At 36.6% G+C, this 27,999-nt stretch overlaps 1 protein-coding gene across 4 annotated transcripts; it reads left to right on the top strand.

The window, feature by feature from the left end:
* Positions 1–420: 420 nt before the first annotated feature.
* Positions 421–27,962, top strand: csrnp3 (cysteine-serine-rich nuclear protein 3). Of its 4 annotated transcripts, none has more exons than XM_055031863.1 (6): positions 421–949; positions 2,429–2,469; positions 18,724–18,892; positions 22,379–22,638; positions 22,940–23,236; positions 24,629–27,962. In XM_055031863.1, the coding sequence occupies exons 3-6, from the start codon at positions 18,730–18,732 to the stop codon at positions 25,763–25,765; spliced, it is 1,857 nt and encodes a 618-aa protein (XP_054887838.1). In that variant the 5' UTR covers positions 421–949; positions 2,429–2,469; positions 18,724–18,729; the 3' UTR covers positions 25,766–27,962. The 4 variants fall into 4 exon arrangements, with proteins under 4 accessions (XP_054887838.1, XP_054887840.1, XP_054887839.1 ...); XM_055031865.1 differs by having other exon boundaries at positions 2,434–2,469; XM_055031864.1 differs by lacking the exons at positions 421–949; positions 2,429–2,469 and adding an exon at positions 14,975–15,677.
* Positions 27,963–27,999: the final 37 nt, after the last annotated feature.

The raw sequence follows: 27,999 nt of genomic DNA on the forward strand, positions 1-27,999 counted from the left end.
TCCCAGGTCAAGGATATTTGTAGTTTTACTTTTTGACCACAAGATGACAGTGTGTTTGTCGAAACAGTTTTTATTTATTTATTTATTGCTTTTTCAATTTTTTTCCCCTGGACTAAAAAAAAAAAAAAAAAAAAAAAAAAAAAAAAAAAGTTTTCCAATCTTTAATAACATAGAAAATATATTGCATTTATTACTATTATTATTATTATTGTTGGTAGTAGTGGTAGTTTTTTTTTTTTTTAAAGCCAACTCTTGCTTAGAGTAGCTTCTGAGCACATTTCTCACCATCATGCAGTACTTTTTCCCCCCTTATTTTTGTGATAATTATACTGCCAGCTACTGATTAGACATTATGACTTGATTTGAACTCATTCAGGTTATTAGTATTTAGACATCACATCTTAGCGCGGAAAAAGAAAATGGAGCACATAAATCACAAACATGTTGCAGTCTCAGAATAAATGTTCCGTTTTTTTATTTTTATTTTTTTTATTTATTTCAATATACAATTGCCAGCAGCGCCTGTGTTACCAAGGACTGCAACCTGATTACGGTCATGTTGCGTGTGATTGTTTTTTTTAATTTATTTATTTTTTTATTTTTTTGCGCGGAGGCTCCAGTGTTCTTCTCTGTTGCGGCTGGTTCCTGGTTTAAAGCCCCTGATTGGTCAAAAGGAGTCACGTTCTCCGTGAAGCTGTCAGTCTGATTCTGCACCATTGTTCCCCGAGCAGCCGGAAGAAGTGCCTGTATAAGCACTACTGTATGCGACAGCTGCACGGGTCAGCCCGGTATACTGTGCTGGGAACCGGCTCTATGTTCACCCCTTTCTGCTTAATAAAGGATTCTGCAAGGTAAAACTGGATCATGGTGGAGGAACAAACATTATGAACTCTCTGAGCTTCAAGGAGCGTCAGACAGGAGGATACTGATAATAATAACGAAATGAATGGTGAGTATGAACTATTACAGGTGACAGGCCTGCATTTAAACATATTGATGTAAGGTAAATTAGATTGTTATCATGTCTTTCTTTTACATCTTTTATTAGTGGTTTCAAGTATTTTATATGTTTTTTTCTGCTGGTTTGTTACTTTTTAATGCTGCAGGGAATAATTCCTAAGTGGTTCATTTGTCAAGCTGTACCAGGCACCACACCTCAGCTGATGGTCATTGCTTCTTATATTGTTGACTCAACAGACAGACCCTGATATAGTGAGACCAACATGGATTCATTTTAAAGATTTCTGTCTTTTACAAAGCAATTTTAGAGCACATATTTAAAAATTAAGTACTAGAAATAAGAAAGGTGTCTGCATGTGTTGGCAACCTAGGTAAACCTGTTTAACAGACAAATGAAAGATTTGTCAATATTATGTTCAATTAAACATTTCATATTGATAAATCTAATTTTTAACTAAATAGATTATGGTACAACTTTAACCAGTAACAAAATAACTTATTTAAGATAAAATTAACTCAAAAGTAGGTTTTTGTTTTTTTTTTGTTAGGATGCACAGATTTTGCCATCATCTTAAATAGTCGTCAAAATGGGAAAGACAAGAGAACAGACTCTTTTCAAGTTCTCATAACAACCATCGGATGTTATCTCAATGTGAACTTCTTATTTGTTACGCATCCCTAAAAAAATACCTTTTTGTCTTAATGTTACAAAAATGGTGGTTGGCTTAACAGGTGAGAATAGTAATCAACTTTAGAGAAATCAAAAACTCTAGAGAAGGTAAAACAAAAGACAAGCATGTTGAAGAAAGGCTGCATGGCTGCTGTTAAGTATGATAGTATGAACAATTGACTATCTGCCAAAAGTTATATTGCATTGTATCTGGAGTTAAATCATCACAATTTTATAGCATACAAAAAAAAAAAAAAAAAAAAACATCAGGGCTTCTTCCACAAAACTGAACATTGGCCAATTATTTTTTTTACATATCTTTACCTGGGATGCCAAGAAACACAGTCAGCAGCATATAGCCAGCTGGTCTTTTTAAAATCCAGATTAGAGTAGAAGAGGAGTAGGGTCTCATTCGAGACAGAGTACTGTGTGGAAGAGGATACGGACACTCTGGGAATACCCCTGCTTCTCCTCCACCTCCATCTCACAAACAGGAATAAAAGGAAGGTTGGTACTCCTACGGTTAAGAAGATGCTCTGACAATCATTTGTCAGTGCAGAAAAGGCAAAGTTTTTCTAACAAAGCCTCCGCATTTCATTTCTGATAACAGAGGGCATTACAGCATAATTAGTCTCTCTTCAGTACTTCACATCAGATGCAACAACAAACAGCATAAACCATATTTCCCAGGGCCACAATGTGCATAATCTCTTTATCAACTGCATAGTTTAAGACTTGCTAACGGTATTAACAAAAATTGTGTGTTCTCTTGTGTTTTCTCTTTTTTGTTCTCCACAGAACAGAAGTGGGTCATCGCATTGTAACACATTTAGCTAAAGGTAAGATCAGATCTTGTTTTTGCTGATTGAAAATTATATCATCGACGTTCAAAAGCCATTAACATAGTGAATTTATCCCTGCGAGATGAATGGTATTCAAAGCTCACACAACTGTTGCTGCGATGCCACAAAAGACTGGCTGATAACAGGGACAGGGCGAGATGTTGGAGCAGACAAGTGTTTAGTAAATGAAGACAGCTGTTTCACTGACACAAGAGATGCATCTGATTTCACAAAGACAAAAAGAAAAGCCATTTCATTCTCAACTGTGTTGTGCTAAATATGTTTTTTTGTTTGTTTGTTTGTTTGTTTGTTTGGTTTTTGCAATATAGGCATTGAATTTTAACTAATATCTATTTGGATATTCAAATGAATTTCAAGTTTTCTTCTTTTGAATTACATTTTTCAGAACTGTTATCAAACATATCCTTATCTTGACATGTATGACAGCATAGACATGTTTTATGTGAGTATTACTGTGATGAAATGAAGCCCAAGAAGTATGAGTACTGCTTGTGATTTGTTCCTGTTTTTCATAATATATTTGCATTGAGATTAAGGGTTTAAAATTGTGTTTTCTCTGTGACAGATCAGATGAAGTTGCTTTTACCACAATGACATAATCACCTGATCACTTCGAGTTTAAAGTTCAGTTCTCTATGTAGTTTTTGAGTATATCGAAGTGGTTAAAGTATTAGTTACATCGGTGAGACAATACTTCTAACTTCAAGCATTCAGCATGGTGAGGTGAGATAATCTTCTTCATTTCAGACAGAGCATCTCCCTAGGGAAGCATGAGATTAAGTACCATATTTTCAGGGCAACATTTGAGTGGCACTTGTATTTATTTCATATCTTTGATGCATTTATAAGTGTTGTTGCTATTGCTGGAATATTTTTTCAACATGTCTAAAATGAAACCATGGCAGCGAGAACAAATCTTTGTTTTCCACAACATAAAAACTTCTGAAACAATATTTACTGTACATAGATGTTAGAAGAGTGCAAAGTAGTGATTATATCGACTGTTTACTATTACAAATGGCACAACAGGCTCATCTCATCTAGGTAATAAACCAAAAGTCTCACCAGACATATCTGTTTGTAGTTTGGTTAAAATGTGTTTGTTCTTCATTTAGAATAGAAACGTCACATGTGTAGAGTAGCCAGATATTTTAATAAAGTAAAATTAGCATTTCTTCAAAATGTATATTAGTAAAGCAGAAGTAAAAAATATGGTGCATTACAAATACTTGTAAAGTTATATTTTTTCATTAAAAAAAGTAGATTTAAATATGTACTAACCACCTCTGTATATACATAAGTTAAATAACATTAATCCAATTCAAAACAAGCTACCCAGAATCCCTACATCTGACAATACATTGAATAAAACTACAGAAGAGAAGCAGACTGCATTGCAGTTCATGCAACTTAATTTCCTTTTACAAAGTATGAAGTAATGAGAAACCAAATTAACTATATGATGTGGATTAAAAATGACTGTCAGAGAAACAGCAATACACAACTCATTTCAGTATTTATAGTTACCAGTAGAATAAGTCATGACTGATGATTAATATCTACTTTTTGTTAGTTTGACAGCAAATACAATTTTATTGCTTATTTGTGAGAGGCCATTCTGTATAAATGAGGAAAACATTTGCTTGTTCAAGGAATTGTGAACATCTATTCACAGAATTCAAAATTATGCTAATTTGTTTTAAATCCAGGTCTTAATATCATTGAAAATACATGGAAAATATTCAAATGTAAATTATTACAATTATATTTGCAAACCTCAAATAATGATTTAAAATAAATTGCCTACTGCAAAAGCTAGATATTTCTGTAATGCGATAAACCATCTCATAAGTATTTTTTGAAATAGCCAATGAATAAATCTATCAGGTGTGCTTATATTCCTTGTTCATGGATAGAAAGTAACTTTAGAACCATATTCTTGAAAGTGTCTTTTATTTTCATCAATAACTCTGTACACCTTAGTTCCTTTCATAAAAAAGACACTTCTTGAAAAGCATACAAGAAATGAATCCCTTGGATCATAAAATTATTATTTTTTGTGATTTGGTTAGTATTTAGCATATATTTTTCTTTTATTTGTCTGTCTTTGAAGATATTTAAGTTAAATCCCTCTGATAAATACATCTCTTTAGCCACATGAATAACTAATGCATTAACAAATACTTTAATATACAATAGCACTGTAACTAAATGGTAAATTTGAGAAATTGTATTGTTTGAAACACAATATTCACAGTTCAGGTCTTGAAAGTTATATTTTGGCTTTTGACAATGTTGGATGCCTTGAAAGACAAACATTTGTTCCCATGTCTGGTAAGACGATGCTGCAGTATTTTTTCTTAAACTGCGTACATTTGTACGCTGCAGAAACACAGCCCCGACACGCCATATTGTGCTAGGGTTATTGTGTTTGGTTATCTGCCAGCTGCTTCTGTCAGAAATTATGCACTGCTGCAACTGTATTGCAACAAGAGGTTAAACAATTCTAAAACCCTTTTCATACCTGTTGTATGTGTTTTTGGTAGGTTTTCTCCTTTTCTAATACTGTGAGTTCCTCTCTCCATTCATTTTTCTCTTCAGTCAGTTGCATCTCCGTTGAGCAGAATTTAATTAGTACATGTGGGACACTAACACAAACTAAAGGACGCTGCAACATTAAGTAGATATATTTACTCATGAAAAAGCTGGTCAATTAAAACATCGTCTTATCTGAAGAAGTAATTCAGTTGCGCCAGTATTGCAAACCTCAGCACGGATGGCTTAAGCTTGATACCAGTAAATTTTTCCATTAAAAATTCACAGAAGAAGGTGTCATGGCATAACAGCACTAAGCAGAATCTCACATCAGGAAGCCAATGTGGCCGAGTTGTCTACACACAAAGCTTCACATGCATGGGTGAATCCATTCAGTTTCCTTTGATTAGGGAAATAAGAATCAAGGGGTCTCACCTTCACAGAAAGACTCTGAAGAAGGATTATGGATCAGACTTTATTTGTGTTGAAAAGTTGTTTTATGGTTTTGGAAATTAGTGGAGTTGTAGAAACTAGAATTTCTTGTGTGCTTTTCAACCTCTAGTTTTTTTTTGTTTTTTTTTAATCTTTATATATTTTAGTTAATAAGTGCCATAGGTCATGTTAAAATGCAGAGCATTCCTTTATATTTTGCTTTATCAGTACTAGAAAAAATCCCAACACCATAGAAGTGAATTAATGTTTTTAAATTAATTCTGTTGGCTTCAAAAATGTAAATAGTTAATCAGTATAAAAAATATAAGAAAATAATAGATATGCATATTATTATAAGAAAATAATAGATATGCATATTATGTATTAACATCAAGGAATTTTATGACTGCTTGACTAAAGCCAAACCAGAATTGTTGCTGTTTGAGGAAACATAAATTGTTGTCCACATTCAGATTTATTTGACCCACTTTCAAGTAGGTAAATTTGGACCCCCTAATGACAAGAGGAGGTATTTTGCATTACTTTATATAGTCATTAGTGACAAAAGAGAAAAAGAAAAAAAATTGCCTCTCAGTAATTCATTACCTGTTCAGTGTGCTTTCTATTGTTCGTCACAGCACATTTTTATGTACTTTTTTATTAGAAACCCCAAATGTATGCAACTGCATCGATGAAGTACATTTTCATCAAAGGTTGACTGTAAACTAATATCAACCTTTCAGATTGCAGAGCAGCTTTGTGAGTCTCTGCAGGGTTCATGTTTCCAATTTAGAAGCTTTTGATGTGACTCTTTTTGTGTGTTTGGCTCCTTCCTGTTGAGTTTTCATGGTTCAAGATCGCTCTTTCCTGAGATGTTGCCATGACTTCTATTTAGAAAGGCTGGTCTGTTGCCAGCAAATCCAAAGGGGTACACATATATGTGCCTTTGTCAGCTCACTGTTAACCATCACTCATGTCCTATTGGTTATTTACGTTGCTGGTATTTTACGATTACTGTCATAGAAAATAATGATCACCTTATCTAGACAGAGAAATAAGCTAATTAAGCAACAATGTACCGTAAATATGTATTAAAGGTCTTAAATAATAAAGGCTGAACAGCACATAAAAAATCCAATTCAGTTTTGATCACTGTATAAGCTTTAGATTCTTCTTTTTATGCTTTCATATCTCAGCTTGCCTTGATCTAGAGCCAAAAAAGCAACAGGAAAATAAAGGGTTTATTGTCTTGTACTTTGTGCGTATAATTATCTAGTTGAGGTGTGAACACTCAACATTTGTAAGAGTTTGAACTAGAGAAGAGCAGAAGTTGATTATACATTATCAGCTAACTGTGGTGTACAGCAATATCTTACTCTTGCTCATATTGTAAACAACAAAGGAGGAGCAACCATTATCATGTACTGAACACACAAATGAGCAGTCCATTACATGGTAGCACAAAACTCAGGACAACCATGCACACACTAATACCTAAGGGCAATTTAAAGATGCATACTAACTTGATGTGTCTGTTGTTTGCACTGTGCGAGAAAGCCAGAGGACCCAGAGAAAACCCACGCAAACGTCTTACAGAAAGACCACAGCCTGAGTTTCAAATCCAATATTTTCTTTTGCTTGGAAGGCATCAGGGTTAATAATTGCTGTGCCATGCAGCCCTATTTTCATTAGTCCTATGAAATTATCGTCATTGATTGTCTTATCTGTTATGACTCAGGTTTTGCCACGCTGGGTAGAGAACCATATCCGAATGCAATATTGTGTGAGCTACATTTGGTGGATAAAATGTGTGATATAAATGATCATCCTCTTAATTACAATCTCTGGTTTCCATTATCACTTATTTAAAAAAGTGCATTATTGCAATTATTATAAATTATTGAATTGGCAGATGATTTCACTATCTCAAAATCAAGATTTCTGCTGTGTTTTCTTTTCAAGAATTCAAACATTCCTTCATAATTGTAGAATTTAAGATACTAACCCTCAACAATTTTCACGTCATTAGTAGTTCCTGTCACTTGTGGTTTTTAATCTGACTCTAATTCATGATACATTTTAATAGCAGTGAGAGCTGCCCTACCTCCCAATTTCTCTCAGATAACTGAATATTTTGCATATAAAAAATGATTCAAGATCTCTCCATGATACTGGCTATATATAAATGATAAGGCTTGTCTGTGGAATGTGAACTCCACATCCCACAGCTTTCCTCAGCCTGTGTGAAAGATAAAAGCAGCCCTGCGTCTCTGTGAAAGGCTTTGGCAGCTCTGTTTCTGCCAGTGAGCCGACTTTTGCTAACTTTCAGGCGGCATGGGAAAATATAGGCATAAATAAATGATAGACTTATGAATAATTTAGGCATGCATTGTGATTGACATGAGGGTGAGAGTACCTGATTATGCCTCGACAGCGTGAGACTTCAATTACAGCAAGTCAAAACTCCAGGCTCAATGCGAAGCATCTGCTATGCTGCCTGTCTGCTGTTTTTTGTATTTTGATCACCGGTTGTAACAACAAAAGGCGGCTGAGACGAAACAGTGCTTTAGTTTAGGCATGTTTTATTAAAGAAAAAAATCCTAATGTAGTTTGGTGTGAAAGATTTATCTAAAACCCACAATCTCGTCAGGAATCAGAAAGTTTGTGAGCTCAAAACTATCAACAAGTTCTTCACAGAATATCAGTTATTTAGGAGAATGCAAATATATGCTGGCTTTCCAAGAGCTTGTCCGCCATCTCCAGGTCTTGATTTTATAAGATATTACAGTGAAAATAGTGCATGTGTATAGTCATGTGGCTAATTAACAGCCCTGCTTCCTTTATTGTTTCTAAGAGGAGGAAGAACAGATCATTGAACGCTGAAGCTGCAGAGGAGAGGCTGCAGCAGGCGTCACCACGCTGCAGCTCGGATTCGTGCTGAGTGCTGAACAGGGGGCTGGAGGGGGCTCACTTCTCTCCACCAACAGCCCCCCATACCTCCCTCCACAGCCTCTACCCCTTCCCCTCCCCCTCTTTCATGTGTGCAGAGCAGATCTGTCTGCAGCCTCAGGCACAGTGCACGTTAACAATTGTACAGAGCGCATGTGAAAATCTCATTTGCATAAATCTGTAGATGTTGCAATGTTTCTTTCAATGGATTCCTTTGTGTTTAATTGGAGATTGCTTTTATTATTATTTTTAGCTTGCATATACTTGTGCAATTCTTCCAAAGCCAAATGAGAAAAGAGGCTTCTGCATTCGCTCATTATTTATTTGCATAATTTGTACAATCTGACAGGACATACACAAACACAGACGATCTACAAATTTATCAATCACGCTTCAGTGAAATTGTTGAAGTTCACTACATTACTATTGATTATTATACTGATTTTAGATGTTTGTATTATCCATCAAATGCATCCATTCGTATTTGATGCATAGATCCAAAAACCTTATGATTATAGTGCTTATAGGACTGTTGCACCCTATTCTCTCAGTTTACATGTATAGTGGAAGAAGCTGCTATAACTTTCCACAAAATGAATATTCAGTAAATATTTTGGGGTATTGTCAGTGCCTGGGATCCTCCACTGATATCATCTGTAGCAGCATAATCATCCAGGCCACAGCCTTTCCTTAGGGGAGTCCAGCTGAGACCTGAGTTTCACTCTCTCTCTCTCCTCCTGTCTGTGCCATTTGGTTTTACCATTTATGGTGGAGTGTGACATCCGTGATGGATGTGAGCAACACACTGCCTAAGAATGGCTATGAGGATGAGGAGGTGGAAGATTTTTCTTTGTGCTGACATAGTTTTAACTGCATATTGACTATTCTGATGTAAGAAAAGACCTCATAAGAACTTCAAAGCAATCTAGGATGCATAATTGTGCAACCCATCACAATGGAAGCACTTTGTGTCCAGCCATATTTGATGATATGGTCACTTGGCAGAAGCACATTGAATAAATATGTAATGATAAAAGATTACATATACAGTACTAAGTTAAAGAAAAAATAAAATAAAATTGTTTAGCAAAACCTTTGAAAATATTAAGAATCTCCAATATTTGTGAAACCTGTAAGTTGTGTTTTCACAACTTACAGGTTTCACAAATCAGAAACCTTTTCTACATCAGAGGTATTCCTATACATATGCACACACAGACCACAGACTACCACATTCAGTAAGTTCAGTAATTTTGAAAGCTTTTTGTACAATTCTACCTATTTTTAGCATTGTGGGATGCTTTTTAGGAGCATTGTTTCAGATTTACTTATACTTGAGGTACACGATAAAATTTATTTTGCTTAATATGCCCAATTTGATACTGATTTAAAATATTGGGTTCTAAACTATTGGATAACATCAGTTTGTAACAGATTGTATTTTACATCGAACGATTCTTTATACAAGTCACTTTTGAAAAATGAGATGTTGTGTCTCAGTGATTCAGGATGATCCATCAGCCTGTAGCCCCAACAATAGATGGATTACGTTTGCAGGTTTCATTATTCAGAAATACATGCGTCTGCAAAATTGTTGTTGGCACCACGCTGTGATGTTAAGCTAACTCGCTTCACTGTAGAGCATGTTTACTGAAATGTTTTGGTGTTTTTTTCCTCAAGTTTTCCACTCCTTATCTCTTGTCTCTTTCCAGTTAAGGTATACTGAAGTGTGTTGTGCAACAGCAATAACTGTTGCCTGTGAAACACATCAGCACCAGGCAAAATAAATGTTTCATATTTTGCACTGAGGGTTTTATTTTTAATCAAATCGTGAGTAATTTAAGGACTCACTGCAGCTCACATGAAACAGTTCCTGGTGCTCCAATAAGGGTCACCCACCCCAATTCCTAACAAATTTGAAATGGTAAAATGAAAATGGTGAGCAACATCTCAAACTCTACAGGCTACTGTTAACATGCTAAATATGAATTTTCTTGGCAGCATCATTCTAAAAAACCTTAAGTTGCCTCCAATTGTAATTAGGTTTGAATTGGAATGGGTACAATTTAAAACCACTTATCTGTCATGAGAACATTGGTGTGAATTTGTTATATTAACTTAATACTATTCAAGTATCAGGATAGGTTTATTCTATCATGATGCAGAAATATTTTTTCTGTGTGTTTTTCTTTTATCATAACTGAAATACAGTATATCAAATAATCTGCCATCTGGACTTTATGGTATTTGAACATAATGTGGCATTGCCTTGTTAGAGAAGAACTGTAATGAAGGTGATAAACAAGGCAGGTGCAATAACTCAGCCTTGGTTTACTCTCTTTCTCTTCTGTGCTGTTAAAGTAGGTTTTATATATTGTATTTTCCATTCAATACACACCCAGTCTGCATGATGCTGATTATGTCTGAATGACTGGGGCAACACTCCTGCCCCTTTTTGCTCAATTAAATAATAGCTTTTGTTAGGATATCTTATATTCCACATTTTATTGTCTGCCACACTTCACAAATTACCTCTACATATATAATTAAGTAATCTCTAAGCCTTTGTTTGTTTGTTTTGCCTGCTGTCTGCTGTCTTTTCTTCTGTCAGTTGATAGAGTCTCTCGAAGTGAGAGCAAATATAGGTCACTGTCGCTGGTGCAATGGTGTAACAAATGCCACCGTTCCAGCTTGTGTTTTACTTTTTTCTGTAATAGGGCATCATATGTTTGAGGAAATATAGATAACATGGTTTACTAAAACTTGTCAGTAAAGATTTTGGAGTAAAAGGTTACTGTAACAAACAAAACATAGTTTTACGTTCAGAACAAATGTATTGGTATTATCAAGATGTGCTAAATACCTTACAAACTTCTTTTATTGTGGTGTGTCATACAGAAAATGTTTGACCCTTTTGCTAACTGGACACTAATTTTTTATAATTTTTTTAAAATTACATTTCTTGCAATAACATTTCACAAGGTTTATACTTCCCGGCTAAAGGTCTTTCTGTATGGAGTTTGCATGTTTTCCCTGTGCATGTGTGGGTTTGATCGGCATATTGTAGCTCACTCCCATCGCTATGCTAACTTACTACAGAGAATTACAGAAAGCAGCATTTATTAACATTTATCTTTGCACAATAGAAGCCCATGGTCTTGTGTCTATTGTGCAAGGAGAATGCTCTCATTGCATTATCCTTCTGAAAGACCTACTGATATTTCCTATGCTGAGTTTTCTGGCAAGAAAGCAAAAAGTTTTAAATGAAATCTCAAATTGTTTCAAAGCACAGATGATGCCATCTTCAGAAAAAAAAGGAGCCGCACGGCATCGTAGTACCTCCACTGTACCATAAGATACTTTTGCTCATTCCCATTCTATTTTATAGCATATCTCCCTAGAGTGTTTAGTAAAGAAAAGGTCAATGTTAAACTCATGTAAATAATGGACAGTAACTATTAAAGTTTCAGGAGAGTAAAGAAAATGCCACAAACATGGGATGCAGAGGTAGGATGATTTTTTTTTTCCAAGCATAATTTACAAAGAAACGTTTGAGATTTAGATGATGTCGAGTAGCTGAAGGCTTTCTGACACAGAGATGCTTTGCCGTAGTAATATTTAGAAATTATTTTATGTCTTGTTTTCTGTTTTCTGTGTTTTATGCATAAAATTTGCAAGAAAATAATGAACTGCAAATCAATTCAAAAATGTAAGTTTGCATACAATGTTGAAACTGCTGTTATACACTAGCTAATATACATTCATGTCAATCCAAGCTAACAATACAATTATCAAAACAATAATTTAAAACTAACGTAATTTCAAAGTAAAATTTACTTTTAGTTACAGAGTCTTCCCTGTTACTAGACAACAGAAATCCTGTAGGAATGAATCACTTTGGCTCATGTTCCTGTGTATAAGCATGACTAAGTCAGTGGCATTGACTTTCAAAGAGGAGAGAGAGGCACACGCAATAACTGTAAAATGATAATTTAAGAAAGCGTGATGCTACTAAAGACAGCAGCTTTCCATTTGCCTGAGTAACTTGTGCCATTTAGTGTCCATGTAATTTACAGTATAGTGTTTTTATAATTTGTCAGAATAAAAATGTATTGCTATGTTTATGTCAGAAATGTATAAGGATAAATCTTTTTGGCTTTGTGCCCCTTATGGTGTGTGTGTTTGTAGAGTTAGTGCATCCTCTTTACTGCTGTGTTGTTGTTGAAATGCTTCTGTGGTCATTCTGATTTGGCAGTAATAGCCAGCTGTGAGCTTAAAGAGCTCAGCAAGCTCTGTCAGTGTACAGTATGTACTCCTCCGCTTGCTTCCTGTGTGCAAACCACATATTTTAAAAAAAGACCACTGTAATGTGAAATGTCAGGTATAAACAGCTAACCAGACCTGCAATTGTTAATAAATAGATCAATTTAAAGTTTCAAAGCTTTTATATATATATATATATATATATATATATATATATATATATATATATATATATATATATATATATATATATATATATATATATATATATATATATATATATATATATTTCAGTATATATAATATATAATTCAGCTAGATTTGTCTGGGTTCTGTTTTTCTTCACTGCATTCTCACATTTGTTTTGTCAGTCATTTTTTCTAAGCTCTTTGACTCATGCTCCTATCACAGCTACAACACATTTTATCAATGAGGATCACCTTCTCTTTGTTCCAAATGTTGTTCATCCTTTTATTTATTCTTCCTATTATGATTGACTCCATCTTGGCTTTTGTGATTGCTCTCCATGCCCCTGTGTTGTTTGTCCCTGTTATGTGATATTTATGGAAGTTCAGTTTGTCAGTGTGATTTTTGCCTTCCTCCTGCCGGCATTTGGGTCCATCAGAATAACAGAATGTGACATGTCCTCAAAGAATGTTACTGGACGACATGGAGCACATGTCCAAATGTGCCAACAAAATATATCTTGTTGGAACTTCAAGCTTCTTGGACTTTCAAATGACTAAATTAGGACAATTTCTATAAGGCCTATAATAATGCACGTGGTAATTCACTCTTTGTCATCAAAGAGTGACTGCTAGACTGTACCTTTAGTCTAACAAGGTAATTTTAAAAATAGCTGGGAAAAAAAAGTCAAAATTGATAAAGGGTCAAATTTGAGCCACCTGTAGTGACTTTTGAAAGTAAAACATGCTATTTCTAATATGACACCATATTAGTCCTGGTGTCACATAATTGACAGCATTACAGGACAAAAATTATCTTTTGATCGGGCAAAAATGCATTAAAGTAAAGCCACGACTTAGCGAAGTCAATAGAGGATGTAGAGCATGAGAAAATAGAAATTGTATTTCTTAAAGAGTTGTAAAGAGTCACAATGTAACACCATTAAATACTATTTAGAACTTTTGTTAGGATTACATATTTCTTTTTTTTTACCTTCTTCCTGGCATATGCAGTAATGCCAGGAAGGATGCCAGGAAGGAATACTGAAGAAAAAATTATCTTTGCTACTCTAGTAAAAACCAGTCCCTTGATCTATTCTTTGCTTTGTACAGAGGGTCTGGACCCTAGGCTATTAAGAAATAATTACCTCCTGGAAACATGGGCTATGTTGAAGTTTTAAATAAATGGATCTCATTTTAGCCAATCGTAAACATTTGGCCACGACATGTAAAATCTGCCACCTTGATGAAGCTTACTGAAAACTGAAAACTCTGTAAAAAGCCCTATGAGGAGTAGGACAATTAATTGTTGTATTTCTTACGTTCTTATTGCCTTGACATTGATTGCTAAATATTTGGCCTTATTCACTTCCTCTGTTGCTACTACCAAACTACAGACAGACTACAATACTAAAACAGTGCAGAAATCAACAGAATCATTCATGACACCTCCTTCTGTTTGCCAATTGGCCCCGCTCAAATTCAACCAGAAAATCCAGCTTAATGTGAGAAATCCCTGACAGAGTACAGGAGATGAGAATTGAGTTGAATTGAGTAGGAAGGCAATGGCCAGGCCGTGTCTTTGCCATCTTGCACTTTAAGGTGTGGTTTAATTGTGACTTGGAACAGCCATGTGTCTGTAATGACTGTAATTCAGGACTCTATAAGAGGGGAAAAAATGTCTAAGCTTAATTCTATCCTGAAAGAGGAAGTGCTGGATCTTTTATGTTGACATACGATCCAGCTGAGTGCAAGAAAGGAATTGAGGCTCTTTGACTGCAACAACTGGGGGCCCCACTAACTCTTCAGGAGAACTTCCTGTCATAGGAAGCATCAGGAGCACATGCACTCTGGTGCAGACAAATCCTATTTCCTGTGGATGAAGTGGTTTTACCCTGACATTTGCTTGTCAATTTCTTCCATTTAGACGGTGTTTGTGCAGAAAACATTTTTTTGTAGAAGGCTGTTTGCATTTGAACCAGTGTGTTTTGTTGACTGATTTGATTTAGGCTAGGATCAAAAGAGATTGGAAAGGTTCTTGTTTTCTTGGAGACCCCACCCTCTCTTCTTTTCTCAAAGATGTTTTTTTTTTCTTTTCGTCTATCCAACCGCACTTCCCATTACTCCCTCCTTACCTTTACTATTCCCAACTAAGTCCCCTCATCTATGCATTTTCTATTTAAACTCCCTGCCCCATTTTCACACACACCTCCTCTCATCAGTTTCTTTAACATTTTTCTCCTTCCACCCCACACACCAATAACTCTCCTTCCTTGGTCTCCTCCTAGTCCTCCTCCCTCCCTGTGTTGGTAAAAATATCTGCAGACAGCAGTGGCAGAAGCACGCCTGACTCTGCCTCTCTCTCTCAAACATCCCACCCATGTGATCTCACAGGCTGCCTCTGCTCCCTGCTCCACTCTCTGTTCCAGTCAGACTCCTGCCTTTCAGCCCGGCTGCAGCTAATGAGCCTTTGTGCGGCCAAAGATAGAAAGCGAAGGGAGAGTGCAACACAGTGACAGAAGAGGCAGTTGAAGTGAGAAAGACTGTCGTCTCGCAACAATAAAGCATATGTTACCGACAACGCAGGCAGAACTGGAAAATTACTCGTCTCCCTCAACCTACTGCACTCTCCGCTCTCCCTTTTTCTCCCTCGCTCATGCCCGTGAAGCTCAGGGGTCGCTGCAAGTCAGTGGGCTGAGACAAAATGAGAATCTCTCCATTCATCATGTTTCACCTTCTCTGAGTGGCCACATTTGTGACTGGGTGGTTGTAGCGCTGTGAGAAGAGGTGAGAGGAGTCACACTCGGCCAGTGGATACAGGTCAGTTGTTCCTGTGAGGGCTCACACACACACACACACACACACCCCCACACACACACACACACACACACACACACACACACACACACACACACACACACGCACACACTTAGACACAAACATAGAAGTGGTCACTGTAGGATTGATGTGTCATGACTTGGTTCAGATCCCTTCGGCTTGTTGGCATCATTCCGGATGAGCATTGTGAGCTTTTCTCTGTCAACTTTGTGAATGATGAAGAGAAACAAAATACATTCAAGATGAAAGTGTGCTGGAGAACTGGGAGCACTGTTGATTAAGGATGGGAGTTGATGTCTGGCTTAATATGTGTTCAAATAGAGGCAAACACAGGGAGGGGCTTTTCCAAGCATGTTTTTTGCTGCATTAATTTCTTTGGGATTGAGAAGAGTGTGTGCTTGCCCAGCTATTATCAGTGGCAATGCAGTGGAGACAAAGAAAGAGCTGTTGCAGAAGTGCAACAATCTCTGGTTTTTATTTAGCCATGATTGAAGAGGTTCACCTTGGATCACCCACAGCTCTGTGGTTTATGATGTCATCCCCACTGAAGTTTTCATACTGGCACAATAGAATGCAGATGAAACCAGGAGGGGTTGGACGTATGGACTGCTCTTTATTGCTAAGAGTCCCTCACACAGGGTATGTAGCGCAGGAAGCAGGGCCATATGGGCAGGCACTATTTGTGAGAGTACATTAGAATCTCCATGGAAACCACTTTTGATATCAAAGCCTGAGCGCAGCATTAGCTGAGGGCTAAGCACACAAACACGCTTCCAACAATGGCATCTAATTAAGACCCGGAGTACAAAATGGGTTAGAATTTGAACAGGTCATCTCTGTTGGAAATTTCCACTCCTGCTTGCCAAGGTGAGAAGTGGCTAGCGAAAGCAATTCATTTTTCATGTGAGATCAGAAGCTTTTATAAGTTAGATTTTTTTTTTGAGAATTATGTAATAAGCTATTTAATCTGTCATTAATCTGTCCTGTTTCTCATTCAAGGCTCATTTTCTTTTCAGCTGTGTCCATGGGCTGAGAATAAACCGCATTTAGTTCAGGATAACGCTGTCTGTTTCTTATCCAAATTATTATAAATTCTTCATGAAGAGAGATTTACTCAGTGAGGTTACCCTGACTACCCTGAGTTTCTTGCCTCACATTCCTTGGTTGTAGGTAGAGCTGTTGACTCTGGAGGTTCTCCAAATGCTGGCCATGGCACAGCAGCCTCCAGGGAACAATGACCCCCTGGCTGGCAGAGCTAGTCCTCCCTCTCCTGGTTGCACCTCTCTCTCTTTTCCTCTCTCAGGCAGCATGTCTTACCGACCAAATTTGCATCTGTAATGACTTGATAGCAGAGCCCAGATGAAACAGCGAGGCTGTCTGTGAATGGAACTCCCCCACAAGCTGCTCTGGCAGATAGACAGAGCGGAGACTGGCTGAAGATGCACGTCGTCTCTACTGATTCCAGGTTCTGAGAGAGAGGGCGAGAGCGAAAGCAACCAGGGAGAAGCTGCCAGTCACTGCGAACCTCGCTGTACCTCTGCAGCACACTTCTGTGATTTCAAAATGTAATTATTACTGTTAAAACAGTGAAAGCAAAGCCTACACATTTATTATAATTAATCACTACATTTATACAATTGTGTATATATTGGAAGCTGTGAGCATTCTGTCTGAATGCTTTGAAAGGGAAAAAAACATATTAAAAATGATGCACTGTTTGATGTCTGCCATGCAGTAGTATTAGAGGCAGATTAAATGTGACAGTAATTAGTTTTAGTGTATTTGACTGATGAGCCTATTCTTGTTTATTTGTCTAATTGCATCATCAGTCAGGGGAGATAATGCACTCTTGGTTGACATTGATGTAGTCTGCTACAAAATCCTTTGCGTGACGTGGCAATGAGAAACATTTGAATTGATAAAAGCAGATTTTTTTTCCAGAGTGTGTGCATGGGAAATATGGTATGAAAATAGTGCTGGCACTCCAGCTGCTGTAATTTTCCAATGACGGGTATACTTATGGACAGTAATCAGCTTCTCCTGGTGTCATAAGCTGGGGTGAAAATACCAAAGAACCTTGGTTTCATTGTATTTACATTAAAGTTGAAAACAAAAAAGCACAGCATGACAGTGTAGAAGTAAAATTTTTCTTTCACCACCAACTGTGGATGGAAATGTTTACCAAACAGTTGAGAAACCAGTACTTGTTTCAAACACTTTTCAGTGTAAATTGTCCTGGTTACTAAAAAAAAAAATGCTATGTGTAATTCTTTTATATAAGAGGTGCAACAACATACATTGCAGATGTACACAAATTGATACTATTTGAGCCACATTAGAATTTTTTTAAATTATATAAATGAATAAAATAATTACAAAAAAATTAATCACACTTAACGGTATTGTTTTTTGAAGATTTCGTTTTACACCTTCCCTTTTACCACCATAGAGTTTGGGTACAGCCGTGAGTTTGGGAAACAAACACGAGCACACATCTAATCAATTCAGAATTGACACTGATAATGACGTGTCCATGTACTTAGAAATTTTTTTCCAGTTAATATGAAACATTAACTGAAATGAATTAAATGAACCATATAATATATTTATATTATATGGCATTTCTAAGATTTGAACCTAACATTGTGTTATAAACTTAATCATGATGGTCACCAGTGGAAGGTGAATAGATCCAGTCTCTGTCTCTTTTTTCCCTGAACCTCTCAATCAAAAAGGAGAATTAACTTCCTGTGAGGAAGATGTAGTTTGTAATTGGCAGCTTCACTATTTCCCCTCTGCTCCTTCGTGCCAAGGTGATCAATGACCCAGGGATTGCCTGGAAGCTGGGATATCAGCTAGCAAGACTGGATGTGTGTGTGTGCGCGTGTGCATGCGTGGGTGGGTGAAGGTAGGAGCAGGGGTGGGGGCAGTCTGGGTTGGTGGCTAATTGAGTGAGTTGAGGATTATGAAGGTCCTAAACCGAGTATTAAATAACATGCAACCCCCTTTTGCTGTCTCTCGCGTACAGGTGCAGATGCAGCAGGCCATGAGCGGAATACTGAAGAGAAAATTTGAGGAGGTGGAAGCCTCCTCCTCCCCTTGCTCCTCTGTGCGGGAGTCTGATGATGAGGTCTCCTGCAGTGAGAGTGGGGATAGCAGTGACAGCGTTAACCCCTCAACTTCAGATCCTTTCAGCCGTGAGTCTTTTTCTTTTAAATGCATCCTTCAATTTCTGTTGTTCTATTGACAGCAAAATGAACTTTTCCTATCAGGAAAAAGAAAAATACAATATACAATACAATATATATGTATATTTTTTCATTGAAAATGGTGTGAATCTCACAAACAAACTAATGCAGTAGCTCACAGATATTACAAGATGCAGGTTAAACATCAATCTACGCATCTTCAAATGAGCTAACATTTGTGGATGTAGGGCTGTGAGGAGACTGGTGCCGTTGATGAAGAGGAAGCATGCACAGCCAGCCTCGCTCATTAGGAGCAGCATCAGCTTACAGGCCTAAGCAAATGAATGATCTCAAGTTTTGTGTGCTCATGCTTTACTCAGACTATATAACACTTAGAAAAATGTTGTGAAGAGGTACACAAACAGAAAATCTTCAAATTAAGTAGTCCTATTTTGAGCCACTTTTGGGATGAATCTTGTAGAAATGAGTACTAAAAATGAATTCTATGGTGGTATTTACTAAGAAAGGTCCTTGAATCAATTAGGTTCTTGGCCATGCTAAATAAAACAAGTTTGAACTGTTAAAATAATGGGATGGACAAGGAAAAAAAGTTATTAGTCAGGTGTTAATAAAGAAGAATTAATTAATGATATTAGCGAACCTCAAAAACAAACCTCAAAAACTGATGGTACAGTTTGGAGTGCTACTTTTGCACTGCAAACTAAGAAAAAGTGCAGTATTTGTTCCATGACATAAATTAATTCTGTGTACGTTTCCAAACTTGACTAAATGCAAGCAGTTCACTTGGCTGATTAATCAAAGGTGCATTGCAAATAAAGATTTGAAGGTAACATTTCATAGACTGTCACCATTGCATGCTTTACTAATGTTGTGGAGAATAGAAATGTGAAGGTTTTACTAATTAGTTTGATGCAATTTACAACAGTTGCTATTACTGTAATATCATAATAATAATATTACTGAAAAAAAACTATTACTGCAGAGATCAATAGACTATCTCTTTTACAACTCTCCTTTTTGAGGTCAGATTTTTAAGAACTATACTCCTAACATGCTGATAGATGTTTCATCTTAATTCAGAGGAGGAAACAAAATTACTTTGCAGTAATTGAAAACAGAGGCAAGGAGCTTCAAACCACCTTAGTTTAAAAAATGTTCTTAACTTCTTCAGAAATCAAATCATGTATTTTCACATCCTGTGCATGTCCTCCTTTGTCACAATATCTCACATATCTCTCTAAAGTCAAATTGAATTTCTCTGTTCTGGCACATAAATCATGTGCTTGTTAGCTGGACAAGTGAAAATCAAATAAGTCATTTATAATCACATAGCTGTTGTTGGAGTAAACCTTTGCATTGGCAGTATGTGTTTCGTGTAATTCACTGTTGCATTAAAACACCTGTCAGCAACATGTTTGACATCAAGGACTTGTACTAGTCATGCTTTTTCAACAATGACAATATCAGAAAGAAAAAAATATTTTGAGCTATTTAAAATGAATAAAATCAGAATTAAATTCCTTTTCTTTTAAACAGTAGTTATCTTTGTCTAATTTGTTTTAAAATGTCACTAATAATTTTCTGTAAGTTCACAAAAATCAGTTGTAGTTTAGAAGTCAACATTCTGAATTTGATTACTTTTCAGAATGCTGTTACAATCTGCAGATGTTGTTCCTTCAGCTCATTAAAATAAAGGCAATCACAGCTGGGATGTGAAGAAGCCTTGTACATAAAAAAAAACAACAACAACAAAAAAAAAGCAGGCATACCAATGATGCACTCTGCTGTGATTCTTGGATTGATTTGATTTTGATTTAAAATATAAAACCGATCTCTCAAAGTTATATTAGTTTCAAAGCCTGTAAAGAAAGTGAATTCTAATAAGACACGGTGTCCATGTGATGAGATGATTTTTCACTAAACAATTGATTCCTAGAAGAAAAGGGAGTGGGATTTTTTTTTTACCAAAACATCCAAATTAATCAAAGCATGATTTGTCTTTGTGTGTCAAAAATTAGTTGAAAAATGTAGAGATTCATTAATCAGAGATTTGTGTCCAATTTACAATTTCTCTTGAACCATTACATAATCAAAAGATATAAAACGTTCCATATGTTTTCCTAGGCTTCTTGCTGTGTATTATCAATTATTTAAGCTGCAAATAGAGATGATGTATTACTGCTGTCTGAGAAAGTCATCTGTTATAAAAGCGTGCTGTTATTTTAACACTACATAAAGTGGATGTTTTAAGCTTTACTTTGCGTCTTACTGGCTTGTATTACAAGAACAGCAATCTCTGTGTATATTTGCTCCAGTGGGATTATCTTTCCCATAGCTCTGATTTCCAAGAGACTGCCAATATTTAAAAATTCAGCATTTCTCAAATAGACAGAACCCCTTCCTGTTACCTGCAGAAAGTCTCGCTTTTTCTTGTTTCACATTTAGGTTTGGGACAATCACTATTTTTAAACATCCATTTGTAAAATTTATTTCTGAGTGCATCTCTAAAGAACCCACAAAAAAAAAAAAAAAAACTGCCATTTTTTTTCTAAATGACAATTTGGCAGTATAGCTACATAATAGAGCTAAGAGGTATGGGGATATAACTGTAGACTTTTCCTTTGTAGCCTTTGGTTGGTGGGGATCTGCTTAAAGTCAGCAGTTGACTGATTTGACTTTCTTAATTTCCATATTTTCTTGTTCTAATTATGTAGAGTGGAAAAAAAAAAACATCTGCGACTTGTTTGAAGAACAGTGAGGTCAAAGGTGACAAAGCCTTCAATGGCATAAGGAATGTTTGTGTGCAAAAAAAAAAAAAAAAAAAAAAAGATTTACACCTAAGAGAAATTAAGCTTTTATAGAAATAGCAAAAAATCTTCATCATGACAATGTTCAAAAAAGACTCCTTTTACCTGATTTTGTTGTGACCAAGTTGTGCTTCTCCTTTGGAAGGTATGACAGTTTACATCTGTAAAGAAAAGCATTGTCCTTCTTGTACGAGACGGAGAGCTGCAGGAACCAGATGGTTTCTATTTGTCCTTTCTCTCTGAAGGAGGGGGGTTGGTGGTTGAACATTGGGAATGCTGCTTCTGAGTGAACGAGCTGTGCTCTGCTGTTCGGGCCATGCGGAGGATAATTTTTGCTCCTAAATCACCCTCCTTCTTGCACCTCCCCCTTGTAGAACTCTATAAAAAGACTCACCGGAAATGCCTGTCAAGTGGAGGAGTCCAAAGTAGCGTTAAAACCTGCACGAAAAAGCCCCCACCAAATTTATGAATTCCTGCAATATAAACTCTATGTGGCGGTTTATATTGACACATTTATCAGAGCTGTTGCGGTGTTCTTATGAGATAGTTTATGAATACTCAAAACAAAGAAGTGCTTATCACTGTTTCACTCTGCTTTAGTATTAATAATTCTTTGGCCAAAAATTACCTTACTGCATGCTCTACATATACTGTTTTCCCTTTTTAGCCGACTCAATCTTAAAGCGGGAGAAGCGCCTGCGGGCAAGAAGGGTGCATTTTGAGAATGTGACCGTGTACTACTTCAGCCGGCGGCAGGGCTTCACCAGTGTGCCCAGCCAGGGTGGCAGCACTCTAGGCATGTCCAACAGACACAGCTGGGTCAGACAATACTCCCTTGGAGAGTTTGCCCTGGAGCAGGAGAGGATCCACAGAGATATGCTCAAAGATCACTTGAAGGAAGAGAAACTTAACTCAATAAAGCTGAAGGTAGGAGCTTTTTATGAGTCAATTAAAAATTTAATTATTCAGTCTATAAATGCCTGTAATATGTTGTTCAGCAAGCAGAAGTCATCGGTCTGAGGATTTAAGGCAATTTTTTTTCCTGTATTTAGTTTTGTGATAGCATTTTCTAACATATTTCTTAAAAATATATAAAGTGGTGCCTTAGTTTGTAACATCCTAAGTATTTGCAGAGTTGCCAATCAAAAAATTTAAATTATAGCTTTTAAACTAAAAATCTTCAGTTGGTACTGAAAGTGCCTGGACGTGTTCCAATCTTGTTTTTCAGCTGACTAAGAATGGCACAATGGAGTCAGAAGAGGCCAACACGCTCACAGCAGAAGACATCTCAGATGACGACATTGATCTTGACAACACAGAGGTAGATGAGTACTTCTTTTTGCAGCCTCTTACTACCAAAAAGCGCCGGGCACTGCTACGCTCCTCAGGCGTGAAGAAGATCGATGTGGATGAGAAGCATGAACTTAGAGCCATTCGCATGTCCAGAGAAGACTGTGGCTGCGACTGCAGGCTTTTCTGTGACCCCGAGACGTGTGCTTGCAGCATTGCAGGGATCAAGTGTCAGGTAAATTCCACAAAATACATATTTTACACATTTATTGACAGACTCTGTAAGCATGTAAAAATTCTTAAAATTATTGAGTTTTTTATTGCAGTAGCATACTCTCACAGTGAAAGATTTAGAAAAGTTAAACTTTTTAATTTGATCAAATGCATTTAATAGGGTGAAAAATCAACTTTGAGACATTTAAACTCCCCCATGTCACAGTTATTTTAAAGCTGATATGAGGATTAAAAAGCTTTCACAAGTAACTCATGACTTTATTTTGCCTCTGACATAAATACGATGTGTCCATTTAGAATTTCCATTCTACAAAATCAGAAAGAAAACAAGGCAGGTATGTTGACTTTCATAAGTTGGAAAATTAACACTGAAGCTTATGCCTTAACTTGCCCATATGTTAAGCCTGATCAATAAATAAAAAGTAAAAAAAAGAGCAAATGGAGCTGGACCAGGACATAATTTCATCTTCTCTTCTCAAATAGTAAAGATGGTATGTGATGAATAAAATTCTGATGGCTCACTTAAAGAATTGTAGAAGCAAGTTATAATTTTATTAAGCATTCATAAATACCACTAGATGTGTTTATCAAAAACCTTTTCCAACCTACCCTTACAAATGTTAAGTTGGCTGAATTCTTCTGGGATTTTAAGTGGAGCCAATCTTAAAATTTTGTTTTCAGGATTACACCCAATCCTGAAAACACGATTACAAAAAATACAGGTGGAATATGAGCTAAATATGTAGAAAACAAGACAGGCATTAGAAAATATTCCCTTGCTATTTTCTGGTGAAACAACCCAATGTTGCTGACCAACAATGGCAATAAAGGGTAATGGTGAAAGATCTGTGGATCCATTTCTTATTCAAAGATTCAAAGGAATCAGAAATGGCTTTTCCAAATAACAAAAAACAAGTTTCCATTGATCTTTCAATTTGATAATGATTCGAAGTATATGACCAAACAAACGGAAAGATTGTTTGCCAGGCACAAAATCAATTCTCTTCCCAAAACCTCCCTTTGGGAAAGGCTTAAAGAAGAGTCAAAATCCAGGATTCTGGACAAATGAGAGATAATGCAAATGATTGACCAAAGTGTAGATTTGGTCCTGTCCTGTCAAAAAATGGGACAAAGGCAACTGTGGTTTTGAAAGCAGCTGTTACGTAATGTAGGTCAACCTTCCCACTGAATCAATTTAAATTTAAGATTGAGTTTTTCCTAATTTTTCAGTGAGAGATTATGCTAGTGCACTAAACAACAATATAAAATAAATTCTTTTTGTGAAGGGTTCTGTCTATTTAGAGAGAAATGCATTGACTGATGACAAAACATTAAAGGACAGAAAAATCATTTAAGAGAAGTCATGCATCACAGGGTGTTGTTTTTTTCCCAGGTGGATCGAATGTCATTTCCATGCGGCTGCACAAAAGAAGGTTGCAGCAATTCAACTGGAAGAGTAGAGTTTAATCCTATCCGCGTTCGAACCCATTTCCTGCACACCATCATGAAGCTGGAGCTGGAGAAGAGCCGCGAACAGCAGCAAACCCCCCAGACCAACGGTTACTGCGGGGAAACCAACGACATGGGGAACGGGAACCTGTTCACGCAGTCGCAACACAGGTTGGAGTATTCTTTGTCTGATGCTGTCCCGCAGACGGCTGCAATGCACCTGCACTCTGCAGAGGAGATGGAGGAGCCTCTGGATGATGAAGACGAGGAGGATGAGGAAGAAGAGGAAGAGGAGGAGGAGGAAGAGAACGAAGATGATGAGGAAGACGAGGACAGCAGCAGCATATGTAGTGGGTTGTCTGATTCCAGCACACAAAGCTTTGCAAATAGCGACTCAGAGGACGAGGAGGGACCTGCAGGGAAGTCTGAGAATTATGAGGCTGACATAACGCCTCTAGCAGTTTCTCACACTGATGTGGTGCCAATGTCCTCTGTGATGTGCTACACTGACGGCTCCGTGGGTCATGATAACCTTATAAATGGAAACCCTTACATCATGAACTCTTCCTCTGCTGACTACTATCAGCTGGGGAGCTCCAGTGCTGACTCGAATGTCCATGCCAGTCGGCCCAGTGAGTCCTACAGGGAGACATTAGCATTCCCAGAACCAGTCAGCACAACCAATGGCAATTTGGCCCAAGGACCGTTCAGCGTGACCTCTGGGGAATTCACTGGCTACTCTAATCATACGGAGGAGGAGTACACAACCAGTCACCACCGTAATCTGAATGGGGGTGGTCCGGCTGCCACTTTGTGCTGCTACGCATCTGACCAAAACACCAAGGTACTGTCCAAGGCCATGTTTGTGGAGCAACGTGAGAACCAGAACCAGACAGAGTTTCAAAACTACCTTAACAACAACAGCCAGGAGTCCTACAGTAGTAACAGCATCATCAGTATGGCAGCAGAACAGCCACCCCAAGAATCAAGTGCTAATGAACATCCTGATGTAACCTTACTATCAAACAAAACTACGAAACTCCCTTTACCAGACCATTGCCCTGAGGTCACAGCCAATTAAAAGGCCTCAAGCTTTTAATTATTACATCCTCACATGAACTCAGCTATGGTATACTTTTCTGGAACATCTTCATTGCCTTTTTTGAAAACTACTTTCAGAGCAATTTACAAAGTAATACTACATTTTTCATCCGTAACTCTTAAGCCATAAGTTTGTGAGGGAAACACTTTTGTGGTACTGTTGACAAATGCAGGTTTCTCCATTACAGTGTTCGTGCTCAACTCCAAAACACAAGAGACGATATAAAAAATACAAACACAACTAATGTCAAACTGTGCAATGTACCTTGTATTTGCAGAACTCAAGTTCTAGTTTCAAGCAAATATTGTACTGTAGATTGAACTTCTGTCTGCTGTATGTGCAAAAAAAATTGTCAGTTTTATTTATTGTGACTAAATTGTAAGTGTGTCCTTATATATATTGTAAATGTTTTCGTAAAAAATATGCATGCCATTTGGAACTCATTGAAAAATTTCCTGCATTTACAAAACAAGTTGTATTAATTCTGTACAGTTATCTTCTTTTATGTCTTCAAAATCATCAGATTTCAGAATTCACTTAAATTCAAGTGACCTGCCAGGTCATTTTGATGATTTTTGCACTTAGTCTATTTGGGGTCCAGTGGCACGTCTTTGGTTGTTAATGACCAAATCTTGTTTAAAACAATTATATACTAAAATTGCATACACAATTAACAGATACAGCAAGTATAGTTTTGGTTCATTTTTAAATAATCCAGAAAACATTTGATTCCTTGAAGATAACAGAAACTTTTTAAAGGGCATATACCATTGTGTACCTTTGGTTCTAGCTTGTAGATTACAATAGTAAACATTGTTCATGTGCAAAATCAAGGGAGCACAAGCAGGCAAAAGCTATGCCAAAAGGTGCAGAAGAGCAACAATATTACAATATTACATATGGAATGCAGACACATCCTCTCCTCTGCAAAGCCCTTTTCTCAACAACTGAGTCACCTTAGTCTGGCTGTTGATTCCTTTCTTGAGTTAGAGGTCATAATCATGGCAACTTCTTTTTGTGGTTGTTCCTTTCCTTAAAAAAATATTTCCATGTTGTTTCAGTGTCCGGGGATCCCATTTCCAAAAAAAGAAAAAGAAAAAAAGACTTTTTGGCAGGTGTGGAGTATTCTGTTCCATGGAGCTCGCCCACATTTTCTACATCGATGATCTTCCAAAATAAAAAAAAAAAAAGAGTACATTCTATCATTTTCCCGCTGCCTCTACCAAGGGTCCATACATCCATTTAGTACATTCAAAAGAATTCTTTTAGTTGAGAAACACTTCCTTTTCTGTCTACAAATGCTACAGTCATTAGTGAAAGTCTTCCTGAGTCAGTGTTTATCTGCTTTAAATATAAAAGGAAAAGCTGATATAAAATGATTAAATAACACTTTACAGTTTAAAGAGGAAGTTGTTTTTTTTATGTTGGAATAGAATAATCTTTTCTTTTACAGTTGCTTTGCAGAATTCAGATTTGTTCTTCGGGTAAATAGTTACACAGAGTTGACAATCAAAGTCTAATTTTAAATAGGATTGATCTTATGAGCATTATAAGTTGAACTATTGAATCATTTTAGCCATAAAGCCTGGTCATTTACAATGTGTAAATAGTGGCATTTGTCAACATTGACAGAATGGAACTGAAGTTCTCAACATTCAGTAGAATTCTAAGATATTATGGAAAAGCTCAAATGAAGCCCATTAACATGTTGCTCATGCATAAATACAAGAATATGCTTCATTTCCAAGCTTAAATATGCATTTAAATTTACTGAGTTTAACACATTTGTTCATTAGATGGGAATTTCCAGAAAGTCCCCGAACATCAACACAAGCCTATAATACATAGAAATTGAGCCAAAGTGTACAGTGTGGGAAGGTTCTTAAAGGTGTTGCACCCACTTAGGATTACTGTGTTTTAATTTTCAGTGTTTATTACAAATAGTAAAATGAAATGTGTATTTATTGTGGTTTACTAAAAGTCTGTATTAAGTAACTTGATATGTTAAGATTGTCTTTTCTTTCATGCAAGTTTAGGTGAATTGTAATGCTTTCATGTGCCTGGTTTCTTTAATTCTGTTTCATATTTGGTGAAATGCATAGGATTTGCACACAATGGTCCATTTTGTTTTTCCAAGTTATGTTTTTAACTGTACATAAAGCCTACATAACTTTCAGTAGTTGTATTTTGACATGTTTTCAAATTCATTTCAT

The sequence above is a fragment of the Poeciliopsis prolifica genome, unplaced genomic scaffold, assembly GCF_027474105.1.
Source record: "Poeciliopsis prolifica strain line A6 unplaced genomic scaffold, Auburn_PproV2 SCAFFOLD007, whole genome shotgun sequence".
Taxonomy (NCBI): Eukaryota; Metazoa; Chordata; class Actinopteri; order Cyprinodontiformes; family Poeciliidae; genus Poeciliopsis; species Poeciliopsis prolifica.

Excerpts from the sequence above, each read along its gene's own strand:
- csrnp3 (XM_055031863.1), top strand. The coding sequence starts at position 18,730 with ATGCAGCAGGCCATGAGCGGAATACTGAAGAGAAAATTTGAGGAGGTG. Across the intron at positions 22,639-22,939 it reads TTAACTCAATAAAGCTGAAG|CTGACTAAGAATGGCACAAT; the intron begins GTAGGAGCTTTT and ends CTTGTTTTTCAG. Across the intron at positions 23,237-24,628 it reads TTGCAGGGATCAAGTGTCAG|GTGGATCGAATGTCATTTCC; the intron begins GTAAATTCCACA and ends TTTTTTTCCCAG.